This window comes from Protopterus annectens, chromosome 4.part0, assembly GCF_019279795.1.
Source record: "Protopterus annectens isolate FY-2018-M chromosome 4.part0, PAN1.0, whole genome shotgun sequence".
NCBI classification, from domain to species: domain Eukaryota; kingdom Metazoa; phylum Chordata; order Ceratodontiformes; family Protopteridae; genus Protopterus; species Protopterus annectens.
In genome coordinates, this window is record NC_056733.1 from 870,368,128 (window position 1) to 870,395,011 (window position 26,884).

Genomic DNA, 26,884 nt, shown 5'->3' on the forward strand with positions numbered 1-26,884 from the left:
TGTCCAACCTTTTATATAACTCTTCATACGACTTACTAAATTGAAAAATAGTAAAATCAGAAACAAGTTTTAATGCATATGTGGGGGGAGCAAACCCATATGCACACCCTCCATTGCAGGGACTTGGCCCCCACCCCCCCAAAATTACATATACCAACAGAATGGTTGCACTATAGAGGAGTCCCCTACCCGAAAGTTCACAACTGGCTGATAAAATCCAACACACGGTCTATGGTTAAGCAAACTATAACATAACACTAACAGTATTGAAAAAAAAAAGAAAAATAATAACAAAGGCCTGAAAGAAGTTGGAGTATGCCTCCACAGAATATACTGCTCCCATACCTGTACATGCATATATATATATATATATATATATATATATATATATATATATATATATATATGTATACAGGTTCATAGGTTGGTACTAGGCTATCGGCCCTAGGGCCTATACAAGCCTAGCCATAACAATTACCTGGATATTTCTTCCCACAATATTTACTTCCCTGGACCCCTGTCTAGCAGGGCGACTGACGGGATCACCGGGGTGAATTTCCTATCTCCCATCCAATCGTCAAGGTTCCTTTTGAAGAGGGCCAAGGAGGCGCTCTGCTTGACATGTATGGGCAGTCTATTCCAGAGTATGGGGAGTCTCTGGGTCAGGAACCTATCCATCCAGCATGTTTTGTTTATTGTGATGACAAGGTTTAGATCCCTGGAGCGTGTGGCTCTGAGGGATTGGGATTTCTTTAAGTGGAGCATGTCCAACAGCTCAGGGTTTGACATGGCCTTGTATGTTAAGCAGAGATCGCCTCTGAGTAGACGATACGCCACAAAGTATAGCTGGAGTTTTTTTAGACGGTCAGCATAGGGCATCTGCTTTAGGACTGTGGGTTTTTTTTAGTGAGGTATTTCTGCGGCCTTTCCAGCTGTTGTAGATGTCTTGTGAGGTACATACCAAATGGGGTGTTGTACTCTATAATGGGTCTAATGAGGGATGAGTACAGTGGGACAATGACCTCCTTTTTTCTGGATGAAAAGCCCTTAGTGATGAGCTGTGCCACATAGAAGGATTTCCTGACTGTTGTGGCGATGTGGTTATCGAAGGTGACACCACTGTCCACCTGTGTCCCTAAGTCTCTCATCACACTTTTGGTGTTTGGTGTACTGCCACTTATGTGGTAATTCATGGGCACATGTTTTTTCGCAAAGGGGATAACTATACATTTCTTGGCATTAAGCTTGAGCCCATGGCTCTGGCACCAAGCATCTGTTTCTGTAAGGCCCTTTTGTAGAATATCCACATCATTTGGGGATTCAATAATGACTCCCAGTTTGCAGTTATCTGCGAACTTTGTTAGCCAGAGTCCCTTAGTGTTGGCCTGTACTTCAGAGAAGTAGATGCCAAACAGGAGCGGTCCCAGGACTGAACCCTGAAGTACTTCACTTGTCACTTGTCTGGAGCTGGATTTGGAGTCGGCTACTTTTACAGTCTGGGTCCTGTCAGTAAACCAGTTGGCAATCCATGGAGTGAATTTATGGCTCCACTTCAGTTTATCAAGTTTAATAATGTCAAACTTCATAATTTCATATGGTTGATGATCGACATTCAGAAACATCAAATTGTTTATATGGTGACTGCAGTAGAGTGGGGATCTGGGAATTTGCCCTCTTGTCCACTGTAGTGAGATCTCAGAGTTAGTATATAAAATTATTAGGGGATGTGGGTGGTGCAGGGGGGGCTTGCCACTTGCAAGAACATAGTTTTTGCTGTTCTTGTATGTTTTGACATTTCAGAATGTCAGTCATGCAGTCTCAACTATATAAAGTCTGACGTTTTGAAATATTGATGCTGTGAAGTGGGTCTATACATACACAGTATAATTAAAATGTTTAACAATTCAAACTTTTATCTATGCACTTCCATATTCTGCATCCTTGTGTATGCACATATCTGTATCCTTGAGCTTCTGTCCTCAGACACACACACACACACACACACACACACATGTAAATACATACACATACACACACACACGTTTAACATGTTTACTCAATATGTGTGAAAACTAAACCATTTGAATCAGATTTTGGTAACATTAAGTATATGAATGAGGATAAAAGTGAATCGATGCTGTGGGCAAAGAAAGGTGATGTCAAGTTATGATATTTGCGTGTTAGGGTTACAACATGGGTTAGGGAAGTAGACAGAATTAGTGGATTGTGTGTGCGCTTCTGTGGGTGACAGTAACTGAGTATGTGTGCCAGTGTTTCCAGGGCTTTAAAAAGGGGATAACATTAGCATTGTGTGTGCATAATGGTGTGTGTGTGTGTGTGTGCATGTGTGTTTGTGTGTATGTGAAGTGGCACTGTTAGAAAGGGTGTTTAGTAACATAAGCATCAGGACCAGAGTTAAGGTTAGCACACATTAGTAAGGTGGGACGGGGACCCACTCAGAGAAAGGTTCCTTAAAGGGGGTTGAAACCATGGTTTTCAGCTTTGCTTATGTTATACAGTCCAAGTTAAGTAATGGATAAGGAAACTCCTTTAGTGGACTGAAACAAACAGAACTTCTAATGTGCTGGCAAAAGGAAACCTAAGTCAGCAACTAAAAATAGCTTCATCCTACTAAATACAATGATGCAGCTGGGAAAAGCTACAAAATATAAGACAGGAAGACATATGAAAGCAGTTCAGCAGCAGAAAAGGAGGTTGCATGTTGTTTGTAGCAAATTCTGCTGTAACCCCAGATGATACATTCTGTCCAGTTCCTACAGTCCTTGCCAGAAGGAAGAGGGGGACCAATCAAATAAGGCTATGGGCTACAACAAAGTCAGTTAGAAAGAATTTCAGTGTTATCACTGGTATATATTCCAGCAAGTATGCAGAATGCAGCATCTGTTTCTCATGTAACAGGATTCAAAGGAGTAATGAGGTAAAAGCCTCTATTTAAAAATAGCATCAAAGTAAGCTATTAAAAGAAAGTCAAAGGAGTTTTTGGAATGGGAGGGGGATACCATGAAAGAAAGAGTGGAAGAAGAATTAAGGAAAGATGTCAACACTTCAATGAAACATAAGCTATGCACATTCAGGAAGGATGATAAAAACCCTACAGAGGTTCATGGAAACAGTTAAAGGAGATAAATTTATAGGAGACATGCAGCACTGCACCAGGTGAGTACAGAGCAGAACAAAGCCACTTTTTGACCCCATGGACCTGTTCTTCCCAGTGTAGCTAGTCCTCTCTCCAGGCGAAGGCACTGGATGCATGCTGACATAATCACATTTTGCAGGCATCAGTTCTCCCCACCCCCACAAGATGGTCCATAGCTGCTCCTGTCCCTAGCATGCTTCCTTCAGGGCCCAAGGAAAGCCTCACTTTACACAAGCAGCTTCTTCCCAGTTACCACTATGCTGCTCAATTCTATAGATAAAAAAAAAAAAAAAAAAAATGAACATTGCATTTCCTGCCTCTTTCATTAACCACGATAGCATCTTTCAGGATCTCTAAAAACCCATCATACATACTGACACATCTACTATATAAAGAATACCATCCATCTGCTTATTAGATAGCAACAAGCTGGACATTAGGGATTCATGTATGGTTACTAGACACTGTTGTAAGCAGGACAGGAATTTATACACAGCCTCACAAGGTATTCTGGCATGTATTAGAGGGGTTGGGACATTCTATGCGGTGCCATAAAACATTGTGGCATGTAATACAGGGATTAAGACACTCCACATAGTGTTGCAAGGCTAGACCCTTTTAGTACAGTGGTTAGGACACTCCATATAGTGTCACAAGGCACTTCAGCATGTAATACAGTGATAAGAACATTCTGAGTAATACCACAAGGCATTGCAGCACATATCACTGAGATTAGGATGTGCCATGTAGCATCACAAGGCACCGTGGCATACAGTGAAGGTTAGGATATTCCATTTGGTGTCACAAGGTACTGTGTCATGTACTACACAGGTTATGACACTCCATATAGTGTCACAAAGCACTGTGGCATGGAATACATAAGGAATGCCAACCGGAATCACAAGGCACTACAGCATGTAATACAGTGATCAGAACATTCTGAGTAGTACCACAAGGTACTGCAGCAGATATTTGGGTTGGGAGGGTGGCCTAATGGTTAAGGTGTTTGCCTTACAAACACAAGGTGCAGGGTTTGAGTCTCACAAGGGACAATTGGCTAGGCTTACAATGGCTCACAAGGGAAGTTAGCTTAGTACTAACCTATGAACCTATATCATTGAGATTCGGACATGCCATGTAGCATCACAAGGCACTGTGGCATATAGTGAAGGGTTAGGACATCCCATCTAGTGTCACAAGGCACTGTGTCATGTGCTGCACAGGTTATGACACTCCAAGTAGTGTCACATGGCACTATGACATGTAACACATATGACACTTCATCCAGAATCACAATGCACAACAGGGTCTACATTGTAAGTTCGAAGTTTGAAAACTTCGAATCTCATATGATCGACATCAAAGTTTTCAAACATCGAATGTTTCAACGGAGATTGCTGAAGGGAATATTTCCCTTCACTTCAATGTAGTGTGATCTCGGGGTTGGTATATTTAAGTAGCGGGGGGGGTGTGGGGGGTGCAGGATGGCTTCCCCCCCTGCATAGAGCATTCAGGTAGTTTTTTTTATTTTTAGTTTGTTTATATTTTATGTTTGATGTTTGGAAACTTCGCTCATATGGAGTCGATCATGAGATTCAAAGTTTTCAGACTTCGAACATATAATACAGACCCGGCATTACAGCATGTAGTACAGGGGTTATGACACTAGAGTTAGTGTACAAGGCAGTTTGCCAAGTAATACAGAGGTTAGGAAATTCTATGTATTATCACAAGTCACTACCACATTCAGTACATGATTAGGTCACTACATGTAGAGACACAAAACACTGTGGTACATAGAACACAGGCTGGGACACTTCATGTAGTGTCACAAGGCACTGTGGCATGTAGCTCAGGGATTAGGGCACCCCATTCAGTATTTCAAGGCTCTGTAGCACTTAGCCGAGGGAATATGATATGCTATATAGTGTCACAAGGCACTAAGGCATGTAATAAAGAGTCTGAGCAATCCATGTAGTGTCATTACACATTATGGCATATATTATATGGGTTAGGATACTCCTTATACTATTACAAGACATTATGGCTTGCAGCACAGTGAGCATTTCAAGTAGTCTCACAAGCACTGTGGCATGCAGTAAGGCACTGTGGTACATAGTACAGGGATTAGGACACTCCATGTAGTATTACAGGGCACTGCAGAATGTAGTATATGGGTTAGAACATCCCATGTAATATTTAAAGGCAAGACAATGTGACACTTACTACAAGGTTACGACACTCTTTGTAGTGTCACAATGTATGGTGCCATGTAGTACATGGGCTAGGACACTCCATGTAGTGTCACAAGACACTGCAGCATGAAATAAATAGATATGGATGCACCATCTAGTGTCACAAGTGGTATGCAGTACAAAGGTTAGGATGCTCTGTGTGGTGCCACAAGGCAATCTGGTATATACTACCAGTATTAGGATATTCAATGTAAGGTCTCAAGGCCCTCTGACATGCTGTACAGGGATCAGGGCACTTTATCTAGTGTCATAAGGCACCATAGCATGCAGTACATATGGTAGAACACTTCATCTATAATCACAAGGCATACAGTGTAGTACAGGAGTACATTTCATGTAATATCACAAGGCTCTGCATCAGGTAGTACAATGGTTAGGACATTGCATGTAGTGTCAAAAGGCACTATGGCATTTAGTACGGGAATCAGGACACTCCATGTAGTGTCACAAGGCCCAGCTGCATATAGTACAAGGGTTAGGGCATTCTGTGTAGTGTCAAAGGGACTGTGGCACAGGGTACAGGAATTATGGCACTCCATATCATGACATAAAGCACTGTGGCACACTGTGTGGTGTCATAAGACTTTGTGGCACATAGTACACAGGTTAGGACATTGTGTGGTGCTAAGTGGTACCCTGGCATGTATTATAGGGGTTAGAACATTCCATGTAACGTTACATGGTGCTGAAGCATATAGTACAGTGGCTATGACACTCTGTGTAGTGTCACAAGGCACTACTGCATGTAGTACAATGGTTAAGGCATTCCTTGTGGTGTCACAAGGTACCGTGGCACACATTACAGGAACAAGGACACCACATGTAGTGTTACAAGATGCTGTATCACATAGTACAGGTGTTAGGGCTCTCCATACAGTATCACAAGGCAGTGTGGCAAGTAGGAGAGGGATTAGGACATGCAACATAGTGTTAGAAAGCACTATGACTCATAGTACTGTGGTCAGTGTGCTTCATGTAGTGTCACAAGGCACTATGGCATGTAGCACAAGAGTTTGAACACTTCATGCAGTACCATGCATACTGCGACTTATAGTATATAGATTACAACACTCCATCTAGTATCATAAGGCACTGCGACACACAGTACAGTAGTTAAGACAGTCCACATTCTGTCTAAAGAAAGGCACTGTGGCGCATAGTACAATAGTTAAGACAGTCTACTTTCTGTTTAAAGAAAGGCACTGTGGTATGTAGTACAGGCTTTAAGACATTCTATGTAGTGTCATAAGGCACTCCAGTACAGAGCACACGAGTTACAGCATTCCATGTAATAGCAAAAGGCATAGTGGCACTTAGTACAAGTATTAGGGCACTCCAGGCAGTGTGGCAAGGTAGTCTGGCACACAGTACAGTGATTACAGCACTTCATGTAGCATCACAACGCATAGTGGCATGTAGAATACAGGTTAAGACACTTGATGTCCTTGCCACAAAGCACTGTGGCAAGTAATACAAAGGTTAAGGCACTCCACCTAGTACCATAAGGAACTGTGGCACATGGTATAGGAGTTAGGACACTTCACGTAGCGTTACAAGGCAAGGATGTAGACTGGCAGCATCCAAGGTGGCACAGTGCACTAAAGAACCAATGGTGACACACTGCAGTCAGTTCTGGAAAACAGCAGTATTCACGGTGATGCAGTGCAGTGTAGTGATGCCTGACTGTAAGACATCAGTACACATGGTGACAAAGTACAGGAAGGCTTTTTCTTTGCTTCTGGTCCTTCCCCAACCTAACTACCTAACCCTGTGTATTTTCAATAGGTCATTACATCCCTCCATCCTACCTACCAAAACAACTGTCTGGGGTTATTTATATGTCCTAGTCCTGCCCTGCACGGCTGCCAAGCTCCACACCCCCAGCTGCAATGCTACACATAAAATTCAGGCCTACAGAGCTTTCCTACTGGCTATTTGTTCTGCAGCACGTTCAACCCACCACAAGTTGGTGTCCAGTACAGTAGATCTGGGAACCTTCCTCACTCAGGATGGGCAATCCAATATCCCAAACTAGCTCACAGATACAAGGTACAGGGTCTGATTCTGACCTCTGGTTATTGGTTAGGTTTGTAATAATCTTTAGACTGATAGCTTAGTATTTAACAATAAACCCATAAACTAGAGTTAGGTATATGATTCATTAACCTGAAACATCTTCAGTTGAATTAAACAGGCCAGATGGGTTGAGCTCAAGAAACATTTCACAGGGCCAGCAAAGCAACTCACATTCTTCCATGCAGAAGGCAGTGCTCCCGCATCCTTTACCTAACTTTTAGACTGCAAAATCTCATAGTAAGATAACATCTTTTGTGGATCTTTATTAAACCTGATTCATCAACAGGACTGAATAACCATCCGTACTCTGCACTGCGACCTGTCTGGAAGATAGTAGCAGCCATGGTAACAGTATAGTGAGGCCTGGCTTCAGGATATGTGTACTAATGAAGACAAAGTGTAATAAGCTCTGTATGACTTAAGCTCATCTGGTTTGTTACCCAGCTGAGTTCTGTGCTGAGGTGGGGCTAGCACTGTTTTTGTGTTAAAATCCTCCATCACATAAATCTGCACCCCCCAAAAAAAATGTAACAAGTGTAAGAATGCTATCAGGCTTCAAAAACTCTGTAATTTAATATAAACCATTAATGGAAATCAAACTCCTGTTTCTGGAGTTTAGAAACTGCAGCTATGCACACCTGCACACTACTATAGTGTGAAACAGACTATCTGTCATCTACCAATACATTCTAAGACATGAGTAAAACAGCTTCAGAACCTCACCTCATTGAAATCTCCAATCCTTGGAATATGATTCTTCCTGCTTTTCCCGATAATATTACCAGAATTTGAAATTACTACAGCAGTATTCCAAAGAATGTCTCCATGTGCAGAATCTCTCTCCAAGATTGGGGACACTACCACCATGTTGTACATTTTAGCAAGCTGGAAAGAAATAAAGGAAATATAAACAAAATTGTGAATGCGGTCATTCACTTTAAATGCAGAAAATTCTATTTTTACCCCTGTGTAATGGATGCAAACAGTCATTAACTATAATGTGCTATGCATTCTAGAACTTGAGTCCAAGGAAGATAATGTCCGTCTCCAACAACATAATAATTCACCAGAATGTTGCTGGAGAATCCAACATTTCAGTGCAAAACTCCAACATACAATCCAGACCCCCTGTGAAAACAAGAGAAACCTGAATGACCTGAATGGAATGAATTGTAGGTAAAACTATCTTGGATAGATTTTACTTTTTATGAGGCAGATCAAACATCTTTGGTAATGGAGTTCTGGAAGTTTGTGCTCTTAAATTTTTCAGTGGTTGTTTGCAGCCTTTTTGACAAAATCAAGTTATACTCTCACATATTAAACAAATGCTCATAACTGTAAAGAAGTGTAAACAGCAAAGAGTTAAGCAGAAGCCAACCTTTACACTGGTAGTATGCATTAGATTATATGATTATTCAAGCTTTTATATCTAACAATAAACACAGTAAATAATAATTTTTTTGTGATTTTTGTAAACATGTAGTGCCTGAGTAATCACTCATACTACAATTATACTGACAGCAGAAACTTGTTCGCCCAACTGTGACCTTTCATACAAGTCTAAGCAACTCTTGTCTGTATTGCTCGGTTGTTAAGATATTTGGAGAAATATGAAAATTATGACTAAAAATAAATATATGAAAAGCTTTTAATATCTCTTTAGCTGCACTAGACAGAGGTCAAATATCAGTGTAGCTGTGTTGCCCATCATGTATGTTACAACATGAATTAAAGTTTAAACAGAAAGTTTATACAGAAGCTGTTGCAGAAAAAGATGAAGTCCCAAGACTGGAAAAACTCCCTTATTAACCTCAACAAAAAGCTGAGATCCCTCATCAAAACCTCCAAAGCCAGCTGTGAAGGCAGAATTGCAGCAGACACTAAAAACAACCACAAAGCCTTCTATAGTTATATCAAGGATCTCCATGGCAATACCGATATTTACTCTTGAGTTACTGCACAATGGTACCTCCTATACTGAAAAAAAAAAGCAAAAGCCAGCACCACATGAGTAAGTCAAACCTTCTTTATTGTGGCAACACCGTAAAATCAGACCGGTTTCGGCACCTTTGCCTTCCTTAGTGATACAAATAAAAGCATAAATCACTGTCATTTATACCCTAATAAATTAGCATTTAAAGCAACAGCAACCATTAGAATCAAAACTGTATTTCAACACAATTTTTTTACAAATGGTCATTGAGCCCTGGAGAAAATAAACCCCCAATCCTAATGATCCAACCCTTCTCTTTTTTATTTAACATTACATGCCACCCTGACTTATTTGTCCTGTCCCCCCAGATTTTATCAATAATCGTGAAATGAAATTTAACATTAATATGTTTAAGAGTATGTTTATATAGGGCGTTTGATGTGCGTTTGTTCCGAATGTCACTTAGATGTTCAGACATACGAGTACGCAAAGATCTCGAAGTCTACCCTACATAGAAGGCAGAACATGAACATGTGGCTAAATATATCAGCCAATCTAATCCACAGTTTGCAAAAAACCCAATATCATAAACTCTACTAGTGTTTTTACTGGAGAATTGTTTAGTCTTTAACATATGTCTACAGAAAGAACAATGCCCACATGGAAATGATCCAATCAATTTCTTCCCCATCAAAGTAAGCTGTTGTTCTATACTCCGGCCTTTATTACCCCACTTATAATGGTAAAAATAAGAGCCCAGCATCCACCCTCTCCGATAAGAAAATTGGCATTTTTCTGGACGAAGACTGGACAGTTCTTCATTGGCCAACAAAATATTCCAATTTTGATTAATAGTGTCCTCAATGATGTTAACATTCCTCCCATAAGTGGTAACAAACCTAATAGTATTTTCATCACCACACCTTTTCCCATGATATTTCAATATATCAGACCTATCTCGACCTGTCACCCACTTTCTAGCTGACATAATACTACTGTATTGATATCCCCTAATAAGAAATCTCTTAATGAGATCATCCTCAAAATACTCATAACTTTCTGCTGCAGAACAAACTCTTTTGACTCGTAAGAACTGTGCCTTTGGTATATTCTCAATAACATGGCATGGATGAAGACTAGTGGCATGCAACAAATTATTATATTGAGGATATTTACGAAATATCTTAGATGACAATGTATTGTCATTGTTTCTAGTAACTGTGACATCCAAAAAATGTATCTGTTGTAAATCAATATTAAGAGTAAATTCAATTCCCCACTTGTTTTCGTTCAGGTATTGAACGAAATCCAATAAATATGCCTCATCACCACACCAAATTAACAAACACTCATCAAGATATCTTCTCCAGATATCTATTTTGGGCAAAAAAATATTATGTGCGCTGTCATAAATGAGCAAATCCTCCAAGTACCCCATAAACAAATCGGCACATATGGGGGCAAAAGATGTCCCCATACCCCTTCCTTGAACCTGCCAATAAGAGTCTCCTTGAAAATGTAAAACATTTTTAGTTAACACATTTTCTGCCATGCATATTAGCAATTTGTTAAAGCCCACTGGATAAATGTCCACTTTTTCCAACCAATACTTAATAGCTTCTAAACCAGCCCAGTGAGGGATACTGGCATACAGTGCCATGACATCTAATGTGCACAACAGCCAATCTGTCTCCTACTGAGAATCAGATATTATTCTAATAAATTGAGTCGTATCCTGAATTCTTGCTCTAACTACCTTTAATAAGGGCTGTAAATGTTGGGTCAAGAGCCAACAGATATTGCCAACATACTGGCCGACAGATTCAGTGCCAACTTTACCCTTCTCTCCTTCCCTAAAAGACCAATCTCAATACCGGAAGAATGCCAGGCACCCAACATTACTGCAACACAGGTTAAAGCAGCATTGTCTAAGGCCAAGAATACAGTTTCCACGGGACCCGACAATATCCCTGGCTGTGTTCTACATGAATTACAAAGTGAACTTCCTCTACATCTCTACACTCTGTTCACTCACAGCCTCACCTCAGGCTTTGTCCTACTGAATGGTGTACTGCTACAGTTATGCCTCTCCATAAAGGGGGAGTGACTACAAACCCTGGAAATTATCACTTTATTAGCCTGACAAGTCTGATATGTAAGGCTATGGAGTACATCATCATGGACCTAATTAACAACGATATAGGGAATCTCCAAACTCTAGAACCCATGCAATTTGGTTTTGTGAAAGAGAGATCATGCCTGCTCAACCTGGTTGACTTCTTTGAGTCATTCACCAGAGCAGTGGATGAAGGTAAGGCAGTTCATACAGCCTACCTCGATCTGGCCAAGGTCTTTGATACCATTCCTCACTCAGGAATTATTGATAAACTCAGCAAATTAGGCATCAACCCCTATATTGTTAGGTGGGTTGCAAATTGGCTCACACATAGAACCCACAGTGTGAAAGTAGCGGAATCCAAGTCAGACTGTCGACCAGTCACGAGTGGACTCCCACAGGGATCGGTCCTGGGTCCTCTCCTGCTTGGCATCTACTTCTCAGAAGTCCAGGCCAACACGGAGGGACTCTGGCTGACCAAATTCGCAGACAACTGCAAGCTGGGAGCCATTATTAGCTCCCCAAGTGATGCAGAAATCCTACAGAAAGGCCTCACTGAAACCAATGACTGGTGTCGAAATCATGACCTTAAGCTTAATGCCAAAAAATACGTAGTCATCCCCTTTGGGAAAACCTCAGTTCCCGCTAATTACCACATCGATGGTAGCCCACTGAACACTGAAGGTGTTATAAGAGATCTGGGGACACAGGATGACAACAACCTCTCCTTCGACCACCACATTGCCACTGTGGTCAGAAAGTTCTTCTATGTGGCACATCTCATTACCAAGGGTTTTGCATCCAGGAAGAAAGAGGTCATCATTTCTCTCTACTCTTCCCTCATTAGACCAATCATAGAGTATAATGCCCCATTTGGCATGTGCCTCACTAAACACCTACAACAGTTGGAGAGGCCACAAAAGTACCTCAGGAAGAGGATCCTAGGCCTTAAACACATGTCCTACATGGACAGACTCAAAAAACTCCAGCTATTCTCTGTCTCATATCACCTACTAAGAGGCGATCTCTGCTTGACTTACAAAGTCATGTCTGACCCAGCTCTGTTAGAAATGCTACATCTAAAGAAATTTCAATCCCTCCAGAGATCTCAACCTCATTACCACAATCAACAGAAAGTACAGTTGTGTACACTTACCATAAATGTAGATGTTCGAGTGTATTCACTGTTGCAGTCATCACACTTGGGTTATCTGCCTGCAGGTAGCCCTCAGTCGGCCAGAATACCAGAGTCTTAATATTTCTGCGTCGGATGCTGTTGCTTCTTCCATGACGTCAGATCGTCAGGGGTATAAAACAGACAGCCGATGTCATTACATCAGTTTTTCTTGCCCCAAATGTCAGGAGCCCCCAAATATGGAGCTAGTATATGGTGGGGAACACCACCAGTAAAAAGTAAATACCAATGCCATTAGGAATGGCCATAGAGAGGAGAGGTTGAAAGATAAAGAAAACCAGGGGGTTGGAGGGAGGGAAACCAGGACTGCAACAGTGAATACACTCAAGCATCTACATTTATGGTAAGTGTACACAACTGTACTATGTTCTTCGTGTTTCACTGTTGCAGTCATCACACTTGGGTTGATTCCCAAAGCTGAGGAAGGGTGGAGGCAGTCAAGAAGGGTTAGGGCTGGCTAGTAGGCCTTGCAAGACTGCTGTATCAAATTCAGCCCTGGATTTAGAAATGATAGGTAGGTGGTAATGCTTGGTAAAGGTGTGTATAGAACTCCAGGTTGCAGCTTCCAGAATGTCCCTGGTAGGGACTCCACTCAGAAATACTGTAGAGGTGGAAGTAGCCCTACTGGAATGTGGTTTGATCCCCTGTGGGGTAGGTTTTCCATGGTACTTGTAGCAGAAATGGATGCAGTGTGCTATCCATTTGGAAATGGTTTGTTTTGAAATGGCCTTACCCTCTGCCCCTGTAGCAAAGCTGACTAGGAGCTGGTCAGATTTTCTGAAAGGCTTAGTCCTGTCAAGGTAGAACCTGAGCTATCTGTGCACGTCCAAGGAGTGCAGGATCTTTTCCCCTGTATTCTGAGGATTAGGGAAGAAGGTTGGCAAATGGATGGATTGGTTTAAAGCCACATTGGACACCACCTTAGGCATAAAGGACGGGTTAGTCCTGAGGGAAACCCTGTCAGCATGGAAAATAATGAAGGGTTCCACAGCCATTATTTCCTGTAACATAGACACTCTTCTTGCTGAAGTTATGGCTAAAAGCAAGGCTGTCTTCCAAGAGAGGCAGCAGGTTCAAAATCAGGAAGCGTGAGCTTTTCCAGTACAAAGTTAAGGTCCCAGGCAGGGGTGGGTGCTCTCCTAGGGGGCCTTAAGTTGTTAGCCCCTCTCAGGAACTGTTTGATGAGAGGATGAGAAAAAAGAGGTGGCTCAGTATTATAATGAGCTGAGATGGCAGAGGTATGAATCTTAATGGAGGAGAAGGATAGGCCTCTGTGGAGTAGCTCTGCTAGGTAATCCAGGATTAGAGGTAAGGAGGGCATTGCTGTGTCCTTCCATTGAGACTGATTCCAAGAACAATATCTTTTCCACTTTTCAGCATAGGATTTCCTAGTACTAGGCCTTCTGGCTTCAAGATTTCTGCTTAAGTCGTCTGCCAGTGAATTTTATTTGCCTGGCAGAAATTGAGCTTGTAGATGCACTTGGTTGCTCAAAGCTGTGTTCAACAGGTCCATGGCTAACCTGCATAGTGGGTAAGAATGGGTTCCCCCCTGCTTGTTTATGTACCACATAACTGTGGTGTTGTCTGTTTTTATAAGCAGTTGACTTGGAAGGATTAGGTGTTTGAAGGTTGTCAGAGCATTCTGTACGGCTAGCATCTCTTTTTGATTGATCTGCAGGAGAACCTGTCCTGGGCTCCAGTGGCCCTGAATGCATTTGCCTGCCATGTGAGCCGTTCATGCATAGCCTGTTTCGTCTGTTGTCAGGGTTTGGGCAACGAGGGGTTGAGTAAAAACAGTCCCTTATTGTGGTTGCATGCTTCTGCCCACCAAAGGAACTCTGCCCTTAGACAAGGTACGATAGGAATGACTGTTTCCAGGTCCTGAGAATGTTGGCACCAAAGACTTTTTAAGTAGCACTGAAGTTTCCTCATATGCAGTCTTGCATATGGAATTAGCAGAATACATGAGGCCATGAACTCTAGGGCTTGCAGTATTTTCCTTGCAGATAGCTGGGTTCTGGTGGCCATTTGTTTGAAGTAGTTTGTCAGATAGATCTGTTTTTCTGAAGTAAGAAATGCCATCTGGGAAGTTGTGTCCAAGCTTGCTCCCAGGAATACAATCTTTTGCCTGGAGACCATTTGTGATATCTTTTCATTGATGGTGTAACCCAATGAAGTGAGAAGGCTTTTTTACAAACGCCAGGTGCTAAAGTAGCAATTCCTGACTGTCAGCCTGAATCAGGCAGTCGTCCAAGTATGAGAAAATTTGGATATTTCTCTGCCTGCAGTATGCAATAGTTGGAGCCAAGCACTTTGTGAATACTCTGGGCATAGTAGATAAGCCAAAGGGAAGTGCAGAGAACTGATAGTGCATAGAGCCTGCCCTGAAACGTTGATATTTTCTGCATGACTCCCTTATGGGGATGTGCAGATAAGTTTCTTTTAAGCCTAGAGTGACTAACCAGGCATCCTTGGCTAGCATAGAGAGAAGCTGTTGCAGGGTAAGCATCTTGAATTTTAGGACCACCAGAAAGGTGTTGAGACTTGATAAATCCAGGATTGGGTGCCAAGAGCCCTCTTTTCTGGGCACCAGGAAAGGTCTGGAGTAGAAACCCTGACCCCTTTGTTCTAGTGGAACAGGTTGAATAGCTCTGATATTGAGCAGGGAAAGTACTTGCTTTTGAGCCTCTGCCCACTGGTTTGGAGGAAGGTCTGGAAATCCACTTGAGGTTGACAGTGAATGGAAGTAGAATTTGTACCCCTGGGATACAATGTTTAGGACCCATCGGCCCTGAGTAATGGACATCCAGGTTTTTCAGAAGATCGGTAGTCGGATGGCTTACCGAAGCCATTTCAGAATACGGAGAACGGGAGCATAAGAATTTAGCGACAAAGATAGCCCGACGACGGATGGTTCGGGCGTTAAACAAGGCACAAAACCGACAGCGAAGGACGTCGTGGTCTGGGCCTAAACAGGTGATGCAGTAAGAATGAAAATCTCTGTGAGGTATTTGCTTTCCACAGGCAAGACAATTGTTACCTTTTTCTGACATCGGTTAGAGCAAGAAAAAAGGGTACTTAGCTTTAGAAGACTTCAGGATTACAAACTCAAAACCGAAAATTTCAGGTAGCAGCCGACCGGCACTTGTGAACTGCTTCTGCTTCGGGCTCCTCGGCAAGAAAGACTGATGTGATGGCATCAGCTGCCTGTTCTATACCCCTGACAACCTGACGTCATGGAAGAAGCGACAGCATCTGATGCAGAAATACTAAGACTCTGGTATTCAAGCCCACTGAGGGCTACCTGCAGGCAAATAACCCAAGTGTGATGACTGCAACAGTGAAACACGAAGAACATCATGCTGGAGGGACACAGACTACCCATGCTCTGGAATAGACTTCCCATACATGTCAAGGAGAGCACCTCACAAGCCCTCTTCAAGCGAAATCTTGATGAGTGGATGGGTAATAAAAAGTTCACCCTGGGGATCACTCCAGTGGCTCTACTTGATAGAGGCACTGGGAACTGACGACGGGCGGCACAATGCCAGGGCACTTCTATGGCCTAGGCTTGTAAAGGCCCCAGGACCATTAGCCTAGTACACACCTATGAACCTATATGCAGCATGTTTTTTTCTTCAATTACTGATATAAATACGAACAGGCAATATTAGCTATAGCAGATCCCACAGAAACATCTGGAGGTATGAGTAGGGTGGAGAGTTTCTCCTTGCACCTCTGCTGAAAATGGTCTTGGTCCCAGTCAGACTTTCCCAGTAAACAAGTGTTAAATAAATAAAAACATAAGGAACTTGCCAATGAATGTCACTTGTTTACAGAAATCAAAATTCATATACGGAAAGAAACTTATAAGGAAAGGAAACAAAACCAATCTGGGTGCTGGACAAGAGATGCAAAGCTCATTCTGATAATTTATGGTGCTCAGCATAAGACTTTCAGGTCCTGCTCAACATATAAGTTAATCTGTTTCAATGATTCACTATGCTAGCCCACTGATTTCAAACATTTACCACTTAAACACATAATCATGTCACAGCTGTCATAATATAAAGCATAATTTCTAATACTCACCTCCTGTGTGAATGTGAAAAAAGTTATACCAGTGTGTACCCTTTGTAAGTCGATTTGCAACATCAGGTAATATGCAATGAAACAATTAACTGGGATAAAGAGGGTAAGGGTCAACATCGGTGCACAGTCTATTCAACAGGTGGTAGCAAAGAGTAGGACAAGTTCAGACACAACAGAAGCATGAAGATGAATGCCCAGGGGTTATCCTAGGGTACAGTTCACTAACCTTACAAGAAAAGCCTTACATAAAATGACATAAGACAGTATATAAAGGCTCAGTGACTCAAACAGTGTGCCTTTCCCTGTGTAATGAGTATGACACAGATCGTGCTTAACCCCCTGCTTATTTCACTTTCCCCATCCTTCTCATAAGAAATGCCTTATATTTGTTCACTGCATTCTCAGATTCCATTCCTAAGTTCTAAAAGAGTTCACCATATATTCTTTGGGGCCGATGTTGTGACAGTGGTGCCCGAGAGCATGTTAAAAATAATGCTTTCCTTCAGGAGCCTTAGTTGGGCATTAATACTTCAACATGTCAAACTATCAGAAGTGACCATCTACACAGAAGCTAGAAGCACTAATAACAATAACTAGTTTGCTCTAAGTTCAAAAGTAATACTTAGTTTTATACCCAGAGAATAGTTAATGACTTTACAATGCCTCTCCTAAAGCACAAATGGAAGCTTAAACCTTTCAGACCTTTCTGGAAACGTGGTATACTCACAAAACAAACAATATAGTGAGCAGCACTTCAGTGAAAGGATGTGTGGAATAACAGCAAACCACAATGGGTACAATATCAGATGTTTTTCTACATGCGAAACACAAAAAATACCATTCTGCATTTTTATAGGGAAAATTGTGAATATACAAACAATTGTGCGAACTAAAAATTAAAAATGAATGTCTGCAAACCATGTTATCTGGATTATATAATACATGATGGCTCATTCACTGACATAACAGAAATGTTGGGCCTTCAAACTATGCGTAGTGTTTATGCCCATCCTGTGATAGATCAGCATCCATTTCATGATTTGTTTCTCTGTGTCTTCATGCACACTGACTGTTTGGATAGAGTCTGCGTCTCCGTGATGCTAAACTGAAAAAGGCAAGTATCAAGAATGAATGAATACATTTATTTTATTTATTTATTTTACATTTGGTTACCAGGAACGTCCGAAAGGACAAAGGTCCTTTTTCAGTCGAGGCCTGGGGAGAAAAGCTCCACATTTATGAAACAGCACATAGGAGAATAAAACAACGATATACATTATACTGAATAATATATATGAATTATACACAAATGCTAATACATACAATTTAACAATTTTGGAGAAAGCATTGTGATACAGAAGAGTGAGAAATTCTGAGCAGTACATACTTATCAAGCATATGACAGGTATAGAACAATACATACTTTACCAGTGACAGGGAGATGCACAACAGTTCCAATATAAAAAGAGTCAGAGAATCAAACTAGAGACAAACTGCATGACATGAAAAAACAAAATGTTACAGCAGCAACATCATATTCTTTGTTACGAAAATGTACAGCATACTGAGAACCATCTGTCTCGATACTACAGCAAGTACTTTTTTTCTTTTTTTGAGAGGAGTGGAGGGGGGTATCAGGAGGCGGTTATTAGTAAGTGAGAGTTATAAAAATGGTATGGTGTGCACGCGCCCGTGTGTGTGTGTGTGTGTGTGTGTGTGTGTGTGTGTGTGTGTGTGTGTGTGTGTGTGTGTGGTAGAGCAGCCTTGTTGCATGCCTGGGAATGAAAAAAGGGATATTATTTCCATGACTCCAGACACTGTGGGGTTTGCTTACGTCTTTGTTTGTTAACTGGGAAGTCTGAACGTGTGGAGTGGATTTTCAGTAGAGGTAGCAGAAGAAAACCTCCACAGACAGAATACTGTACAGAACATGTTTACAGTGTAATACATACAGGAAACACCAATCTAGGCAAGTAAGTCAGCAGAAACCTATGATGTATGCTTAACTAGTTGTTGATATCAATAACCAAAAAGACAGGAAGAAAGTAGCGGAGATGAGAACAACAGCATATGGCACGGCAAAGGTAATTAGTTGAGGGCAAGTGAGAACAGTAAATGACAATTTATGCAGTAACTCAGCTGCATAGGACCACTTAGTAATGACTGAATAGGGTCTCAGAAAAATATGCCATACATTCAAAGAAAGCTACAAAATGTATTTTTACATCATCCAAAACCCACAATTTCATGGCTCTAGCCACCTCTCTCTCCAAGTTTATGTGCATGCTTTAGTTGCAGGGGTGCAGAAACTCCTCCCTTTCAAATAAGCAAGTCCCACTAGCAAAATCTTTCAATATACCCACCTAATTTTCTGTTCTCCAGTGGATGTAAGCTATAAAAACAACCTTTTTTATAATAAATGTAGCTGTAGTAACTTACAATGACTACTTCTTTGGAATTAAAGCACAGCAATGAAACTGAAAAGAACACAATGCATCTACTTCTATTAAAATGTGCTTCGAGTTAGGTTTTTCAAAGATAAGAATGATTATCACACTTCACAAAAAAGACATTCCCTGTGTTTCAGTAAACTCTGTGTAGGTTTCACACAAAGCCTACACAGACTTTACGTGTGTGCACGGTGATGCACTGCGAGCAGCAGCGATAATCACATATTCATGCTGCACACTGCATTTAAACGTAAATAAGCGAGGTTTTTGGCTGCCAACAGTGTTGTCAGCCAGGAAGCCATGTAATGCAACATGGACAGCAATCCTGTTTACATCAGAGCACAGTTGGTTAGCATGTCTCTGTGGGATGCCACAATGATCACCAGGGCTTAACATATGGTTCTCATAGCTCTCAATCTCTTAGTGTAAGAAATCTGGACAAAGCCCAACATAATGGGGGTGGGCAATGACCAGATATATGGACAGACTTTACATATTTACTCTTTTAAACTTAGAAATGTGCTAGAATAACAATTGTTGTGTTAAGATACATTTTCTGAAGGATTTGAAGTCTGAAACTCAAATGTACGTAATTATTTAATGACTTCAGTCCTCAGATCTTCCCAGTGATATGGCAAAAAACACAAATTTCATAGGGAACAGACCAAAAGATACAAGACAGAAAATCTGGACAGTCTGTGAAAATCTGGACAGTTGAGAGGTATGAATAATTTATGTATATGAGCCAAACACAGTAACAGGACAGTGTATACAGTGCAGAATATTGTGAAATCCCATTCCTGGCATTCTGTACCGAAGTTGTGTAAATGATCTGTAAAGGTACATGGACTGCCATTAAAATAAACACACGGGGGAAATGTGTGTATTGAACAGGGACACGCATATGAATTGTAGGAGTGAACAAAGGGAAACAGGACAGGTGAAACCATCTAATGTACAGCAGATGAGGGCATGTCAACGGAAGATGGTTATAGCAACAACACCAATCACATATCAATATGGTACACTATGGGCTGTAGAGTGAAAATATGTATTATGTGACTGTCATAGAAGGTGACATAAGAATGGGGAAGATGTCGGTGCGAGATAAGCATGCTTACTTGAACAATGCAGAGGACATCTATTAGGGATGTTACATACAACTGGGGTAGGGTGCATATTGTAAAGCTGTGTAAACTGATTTGCCTAAATATGAGTGTAATCTTAGCAGAGGTCTCCAGTAAGTGGAACACAGCTAAAGGCTCAAGGGCAACAGTAAAAGAAGCAGACAATTATAGACAATATATGTGACATTATGATCAATAAAGCCTAGTTGACTGGTGTGCATGGCATACATATATGGCACAATCCACACTGTCACGAATGTTACCCATGCCATTAATGTTGTCAAACAGCTATGTAAGTATTGTGTGCATTACCGGAACAGGTATAACACATACATCTGGTGTAATGAATTGATGGAGGTTCCGCACCATCTGACAGTAATGTTTATGCCACAAAAGGAATACCTAGGTATGGCAGCTCACTGTGGAAAAGGTGGTACACTTCAGTTACACATCACTGGAAAATGTGTAGGGAGGTACATGAAGAAGGGTCCACTGTATTCAGTTATTGATGTGATGAAGGCTGTGAACTATGGAGGTATTATGGACTGTGATGTGGCTGTCCTTCACATACTCAGTAGTTGTGTTACATACAAGGGAGTAGTCAGCACTGTGGACACATGCTGGTGGACGGTCCACATACCATCTCTCCCAGGACACAGGTCACATACCTATTGGTCTGATTATAGGGTGTGATGTCCACATTAGACTCTTGTGTGTTTGTTTTCATGATGTAACAAATCCCCCCATGTTTTTGTGTCATTGAAGGTGTTGTCATGGCTGTGGCAGCAATCTGTGGTGTGTGTTGATACTGTCTATATTATACTAATATCACAATTGGAGTCAATGATTGCCCAAAATCTGTAGTCCTTCAGACAGCTGTTTGGACACAGGATGTGTATGTCATTTGTGATGTATGTGACATAAATAATGGACAGGTGAGGGCCTAGCAGACAACTCTGATGTACAGACTGATCATTGGATCTGAGATATAGGTCAATTCACACCTTTCAACATACTTAGATGCCACATAGATGATACAGTGGTCTTCCCACTTAGTGATATAGGTGTTTATGGCCACATCCGACAGTGTTGAGTGAATATCTCAGTGCAGATTTCTGTCAAATGCCTTGGGTTTGTCAAGTTGAAAAGGATGACAGTGCTGTTGTCATGCATGCCCTTGATGACCTCTTTTGAGGACATCTATCAGACGTAAAAGACATGATGTAGCATTAACAACTCACACAGGTCTGTTGCACACAGCTGGGATATTATTAGTGTCCATTTAAAAAGGTTCCATGATAACATGTTGGTCTACCTCACAGTTGAGGAGAGTCAGGATGTGTCTATACATGCTTGCATCGGGTGCTGCCCCCCAACTCTACAGGAACATAGTATGTGTGGAGGTTGTGTTGAAGTGTGTATTCAACCATGTCAGGAAGGTGTATGTGCTGAGTCATGCAATAGGAGATCTGTGATGCCATCATAGCCCACTGATTCTGTGTGATAAGACTGGATAAAGGTAAGACAGTGCATACTGCCTATCCTGATCTGGCCTAGGGTTTGGACACAATTCTCCACAAAGATATCATTGAGAAACTCTCCCAGCTGGGGATTAACCCTTACGTCACTGTATGGGTAACCAACTGGCACACTGAGAGAACACATACTGTGAAAGTTGGTGAATCAACCTGTACCAGTAGAGCTGTCACCACTGGCATACCACAGGGATCTGTGCTTGGCTCTTTACTATTTGGAATCTATTACTCGACAGTTCAGGCTAAAGTATATGGCCTTTGGCTTACCACATTTGCTGCTTCTTGCATACTGGGCACAATCACTGAGTCCACCTATGATGATAACATACTACAGTTGGGGCTAACACAGACAAGTGAGTGGTGATAAAGCCACATGTTCTAAAAATAAATGCAAAAATGTGTCTTTATTTTGTCCTTCTGCAAAGTGGAATTCCATGCTAATTACAGCACTGACAACAGTCCCATTATGCTGAAACCCAGTGATGCAAGCACTGGGAACTCACATAAATAGCAATCTGAACTTCGGCCACAATGTGATCACACTGGTATTGAAAACCTATGTTGTGCACATCATAGGTCACGCCATCATATTCAGGTCTAAGGATTATATTACTGCATTGTACTTGAAGTTCATTAAAACACTGTTGTGTCTTTCGGCTTTTCCCGGTTAGGGGTCACCACAGCGGAACTCCGGTCCGCTAATGACTGGCAGTAGATTTTTACGTGCCAAGTTGCTGGCCCTGATGCACAACCTTCAATGAAGGTACGCCCATTCATGCATATTTCCAAACAGAAGACGCTCTAGCTGAGAATCGAACAGGACGTCTTACTGTGAGGCGACAACGCTACCGCAGCACCAGCACCGCAGCTGAACTTCATTAAAACACTAATCCTCTCTTTTGTATGTAACTCAACACATGCAGCAGCTGGAGAGACCACAAGGGTTTCTCACCAGGAAAACACAGGGCCTAAAAACCATGATGTATTTGGACAGAGTGAAAGCCATGTCACTGTAATCTGTATCATATAAGATGAGGTGACTTTTTTCTGGCCTTCTGGCCAGTCTCTGGCCCTGTGGGAATAGCGCACATCCACAAATCAGATATAGCTGATGCCATCAGTAGTGTCTGGCGAGGAGAATATGCTAATAACAGTGTCCCACATGCTGGTATAAAAGGCTTTCTGTAATATCAAGCAAGTGCACAACACACACACACACACACACACACACACACACACACACACACACACACACACACACACACACACACACACACACACATCAGTTGACTGCAGTAAGAAAACAGAACCACTACCTTTTTAAGTACACAGACATAGAACTTTGTATTTAAGGCAAGTGCTGCAGCTCCAGTCTGACTTCTGCAAGGCTGCAGAGCAACTTATAGTGGATGACATCAGCAGTGCATGTTGGAGAGAAGATGTTGGCAGGCCTGCATGAAACAGATGTGTAGGCATGTGCAAGTGTCAAAAAACTGTCAATTCATGGAGATTGGTGTGGTAACTGTAGGATACACACTTATGCTCTTCTGGCTAGACACACACACACAGACACACACCCACACACACACATTTGACTGCAGTGAGAACAAAACCCCTGCCTATCCAAGTACACAGACTACAGAGCTCAGTGCTTTACTCAAGCACCACTGCACAAGTCTGACTTTTACGAGGTTGCAGGACTACTTATAGTGGATGACATCAGCAATGAATGTAGGAGAGAAGCTGTTGGGAGGCCTGCATAGGTTCATGGCTTCATAAGTCATAGGAGGATACTAGGCAAATGTCCCTAAGGCCTTTACAAGCCTAGCCATGTAAAAACACAAGCACCCTTACTGAGCATATTCAGATGGTCATTATATTTTGTGATCAGCACCAACTGCACCTCTCCATGAGGGACAAAGATGTCACCCCTGGGGTGAATTTACAAGCACCCATCCAGTTCTTAAGGTTGCGCTTGAACATGGTCAATGAGGAGCACTGCTTCATATGCAGTGGAAGCCTATTCCAGAGGAGCAGCAATTGCTAAGAGATTATTTGTTTATTCATTTAACATTTGTTTACTGGGAAAGTCCAACTTGGAATGAGTAAATTTTCAGAGGAGGCCCAGGGAGAAACACTCCAGACGTATGTCTTTGTAATGTGGGAGGAAACCAGAGGGCCCGGAGAAAAACCCACACGAATGCAGGGAGGACATGCAGACTCCGCACAGAAGGCACCCCAGCTGAGAATCGAACTGGAGTACCTCATGCTGTCAGGTGACAACACAAACCACTGTACCACTGTGTCTCTCCAGCATGTTTTGTTTATGTCACATGCTAAGTTGAGATCCCTGGAGCAAGTTATTCTTGTCCCATTTGCTTTGGGATATCCAGCATTTCCAGTAGGGCAGGGTCTGAGACTACTCTGTAAGCCAAGCACAGGTCGTCTCTTAGCAGCCTATGATACTGGGTACAGTGACAGGGCTTTCAGTCTTTCCATGTATGTCATGTTTTAGAGGCCCTGTAGTTTCCTGATCAGAAACCTCTGTGGTCTCTCCAGTTGCTGCAGGTGTCTGGTGTGATACAAGCAGAAGGAAGAATTGTACTCGATTAGTGGGCTGATAAGGGTCACCTACAGCAGAGCTATGATCTCCCTGGTCTTGGATGCAATGCCTTGTTTATGAGGTGTGCAATAAAGAATGTGTGGCTTACCACTATGGACACATAGTGATCGAAGTTTAGATTGCTATCAACCTGTGTTCCCAAGTCTCATACTACTGAGTTTGAGCTTAAAGGGGTGCTATGTATACCATAATTAGCAGGGGCACTTATTTGCCAAAGGGCACAAAGAGGCATTTTTTGCATTAAGTTTTAGTCTGTGAGTTTGGCGCTAATCATTTGTCTGTGTCAGCCCTTTCTGTAATATGTTAAAATCATTGGGGGCTCTATATGATTGTGCCCAGTTGACAGCCATCTGCAAACTTGGTAAGCCACAGGCCATCTACCTTTGCTGGGACTTCAGAGAAACAGTTTCCAAACAGTAGAGGGCCCAGGTAGATCCTTGTAGTACTCCACTTGTAACTGATCTACTGGTGGAGGTGGACACCCCAACTTAGCATGCATTCTGTCAGTGAGCCAGGTGGCTACCCATCTAGTAATGTATGGGTTAATCCCCAGATGGGAGATTTTCTCTATCATACCTGAATGAGGGATTGTGTCCAAGGCCTTGACTAAATTAACATAGGTGGTATGTCCTGTTTTCCCTCATCCAAGGCTTTGGGGACATTATCAAAGAAGACCAATAGGTTTTATACGCAAGATGTACTCTTGACAAAACCAAACTGGGTCAGGTCAAGAGTGTTGAAGATCACCTATGGCCCTGTGAATAAGGTCCATGATGAGTTTTTTTACATAGCCTTGCAGATAAGGCTGGTTAGGCCTATGGGTCAATAATTCCCAGGGTCACTTGATGGATATGTAAGCATGTTCAACTGTGAAGACAGTTCTAGTTCTGCATGTTACCAGATTGATGTGCATTGCATATCACACAACATTTGATATTAATTTATGTAGTGTAGTTGATATATTTGTGAACAAGTACTAAGACACCAAGGGTGCAGTACAAGGTGGGAGGCAGCACATGGCTGAGTTGTAAATATGTGACATATTGTTAGATAAGCTCTTCATTTTGTTATGTTTCCACATGCAGTTTCATGCCATAAAGAGTAAATGAACAGTAAAGAACACCAATACATGCTAATATTTACTTTGTATAGTGCACCGGCGAACAACAGGTTTGCGCAATGATAGGCAAAGTGTTTTTACATGCGAGATACACATTTCCATTACATTCCTTGTTTGCGCATGGTTAAGCAGTGCGCAAATGTGATCCACATTGCTAAAAGTCTGACAGTTAGTATTGAGTCTATGAAACACACATGCTGCTAGCTGAATCTGTGGCAGCAGGTGTAAATGCATTTACACATTTATTTTTTGAGTCCAGATGGCACTGGGTTTGACTCCAGGTGTATCTAATAAACAATGACAATGCAGTGACATGAATTCTTTATAATACATGTGTTGACGTGTTGGCATAGCTCAGTGGGTTTAAGCAGCACTGGGGGAGGTAACTGCAGCATTGTAGGACACTCACCATTGCCTGGCATTGGTGCGCTATGCCAAACTCTGAGCAAACATGTCGGCCGAAAAGTGAAGGGATCCAATGCTTTTACTAGTACTTATGTGTGTTATGTGTGATTCTATTTTCTGACCAGATTATAAGTGTTAATATGGGGTAGATTGGAAAGTGGCAAAATGGGGAGCAAGTAGGGGAAGAACAAAAGGAAAGCAATACAGGAATGTGCAAGAGAAAGATAGGTAAGAACCATAGCTATCGATTTCCTCAACAGTGAAAACTGATAATATGTGCAGAATAATAGCTGAATTTAGACTGTCACCTCCAGAGAGAGGGGTGACAACAATGTAATCATGTTGTATAGCCAATTGGACTGAATCAAGTTTATCAAAAAGAAATGTGTGCAAAATGGCGAGCTATGTATGGAAGGATATTTTCTTTCTGGGACAGGTGGCCATTTTTTTTTAATTCAGTAAGAGAGGAATGCTTGGTAAGGGACGTAGGTATTTTTGGGTCATGTAAGTTGGGTAGGAGAGGAAGCAAATGCAAACAAACAAGACAAGACACAGGGAAAGTAAGGGACACAAAAGGCTGGAGGACACCATGACTGGGGTGAGAGAGGGGACAACACAGGATCATGCCTGTTAAACATGGAAACAGTGAAAATTGAGTCCTCATTTACCGGACTGTCATAACTGTCCCCTTACTCAGCTGGTGGCTGGAGTGCTTAATGTCTTCTCCTTCTATGTATCATTAGAGGCAGCAGCCTCTCCATCCTGCATAGGAGTATACCAATGGTGTGGTGCATAACCCT

At 41.9% G+C, this 26,884-nt stretch overlaps 1 protein-coding gene across 2 annotated transcripts in view; it reads right to left on the reverse strand.

Moving 5' to 3' along the window:
• The window catches only part of UPB1 (beta-ureidopropionase 1), a 1,115,631-nt gene that overhangs the window by 815,346 nt on the left and 273,401 nt on the right, over window positions 1–26,884 (reverse strand). For both annotated transcript variants that reach the window (XM_044068825.1, XM_044068826.1), the window contains exon 5: window positions 8,212–8,373. In XM_044068825.1, the coding sequence (XP_043924760.1) occupies window positions 8,212–8,373 (162 nt within the window). The remainder of the gene's footprint in view (window positions 1–8,211; window positions 8,374–26,884) is intronic.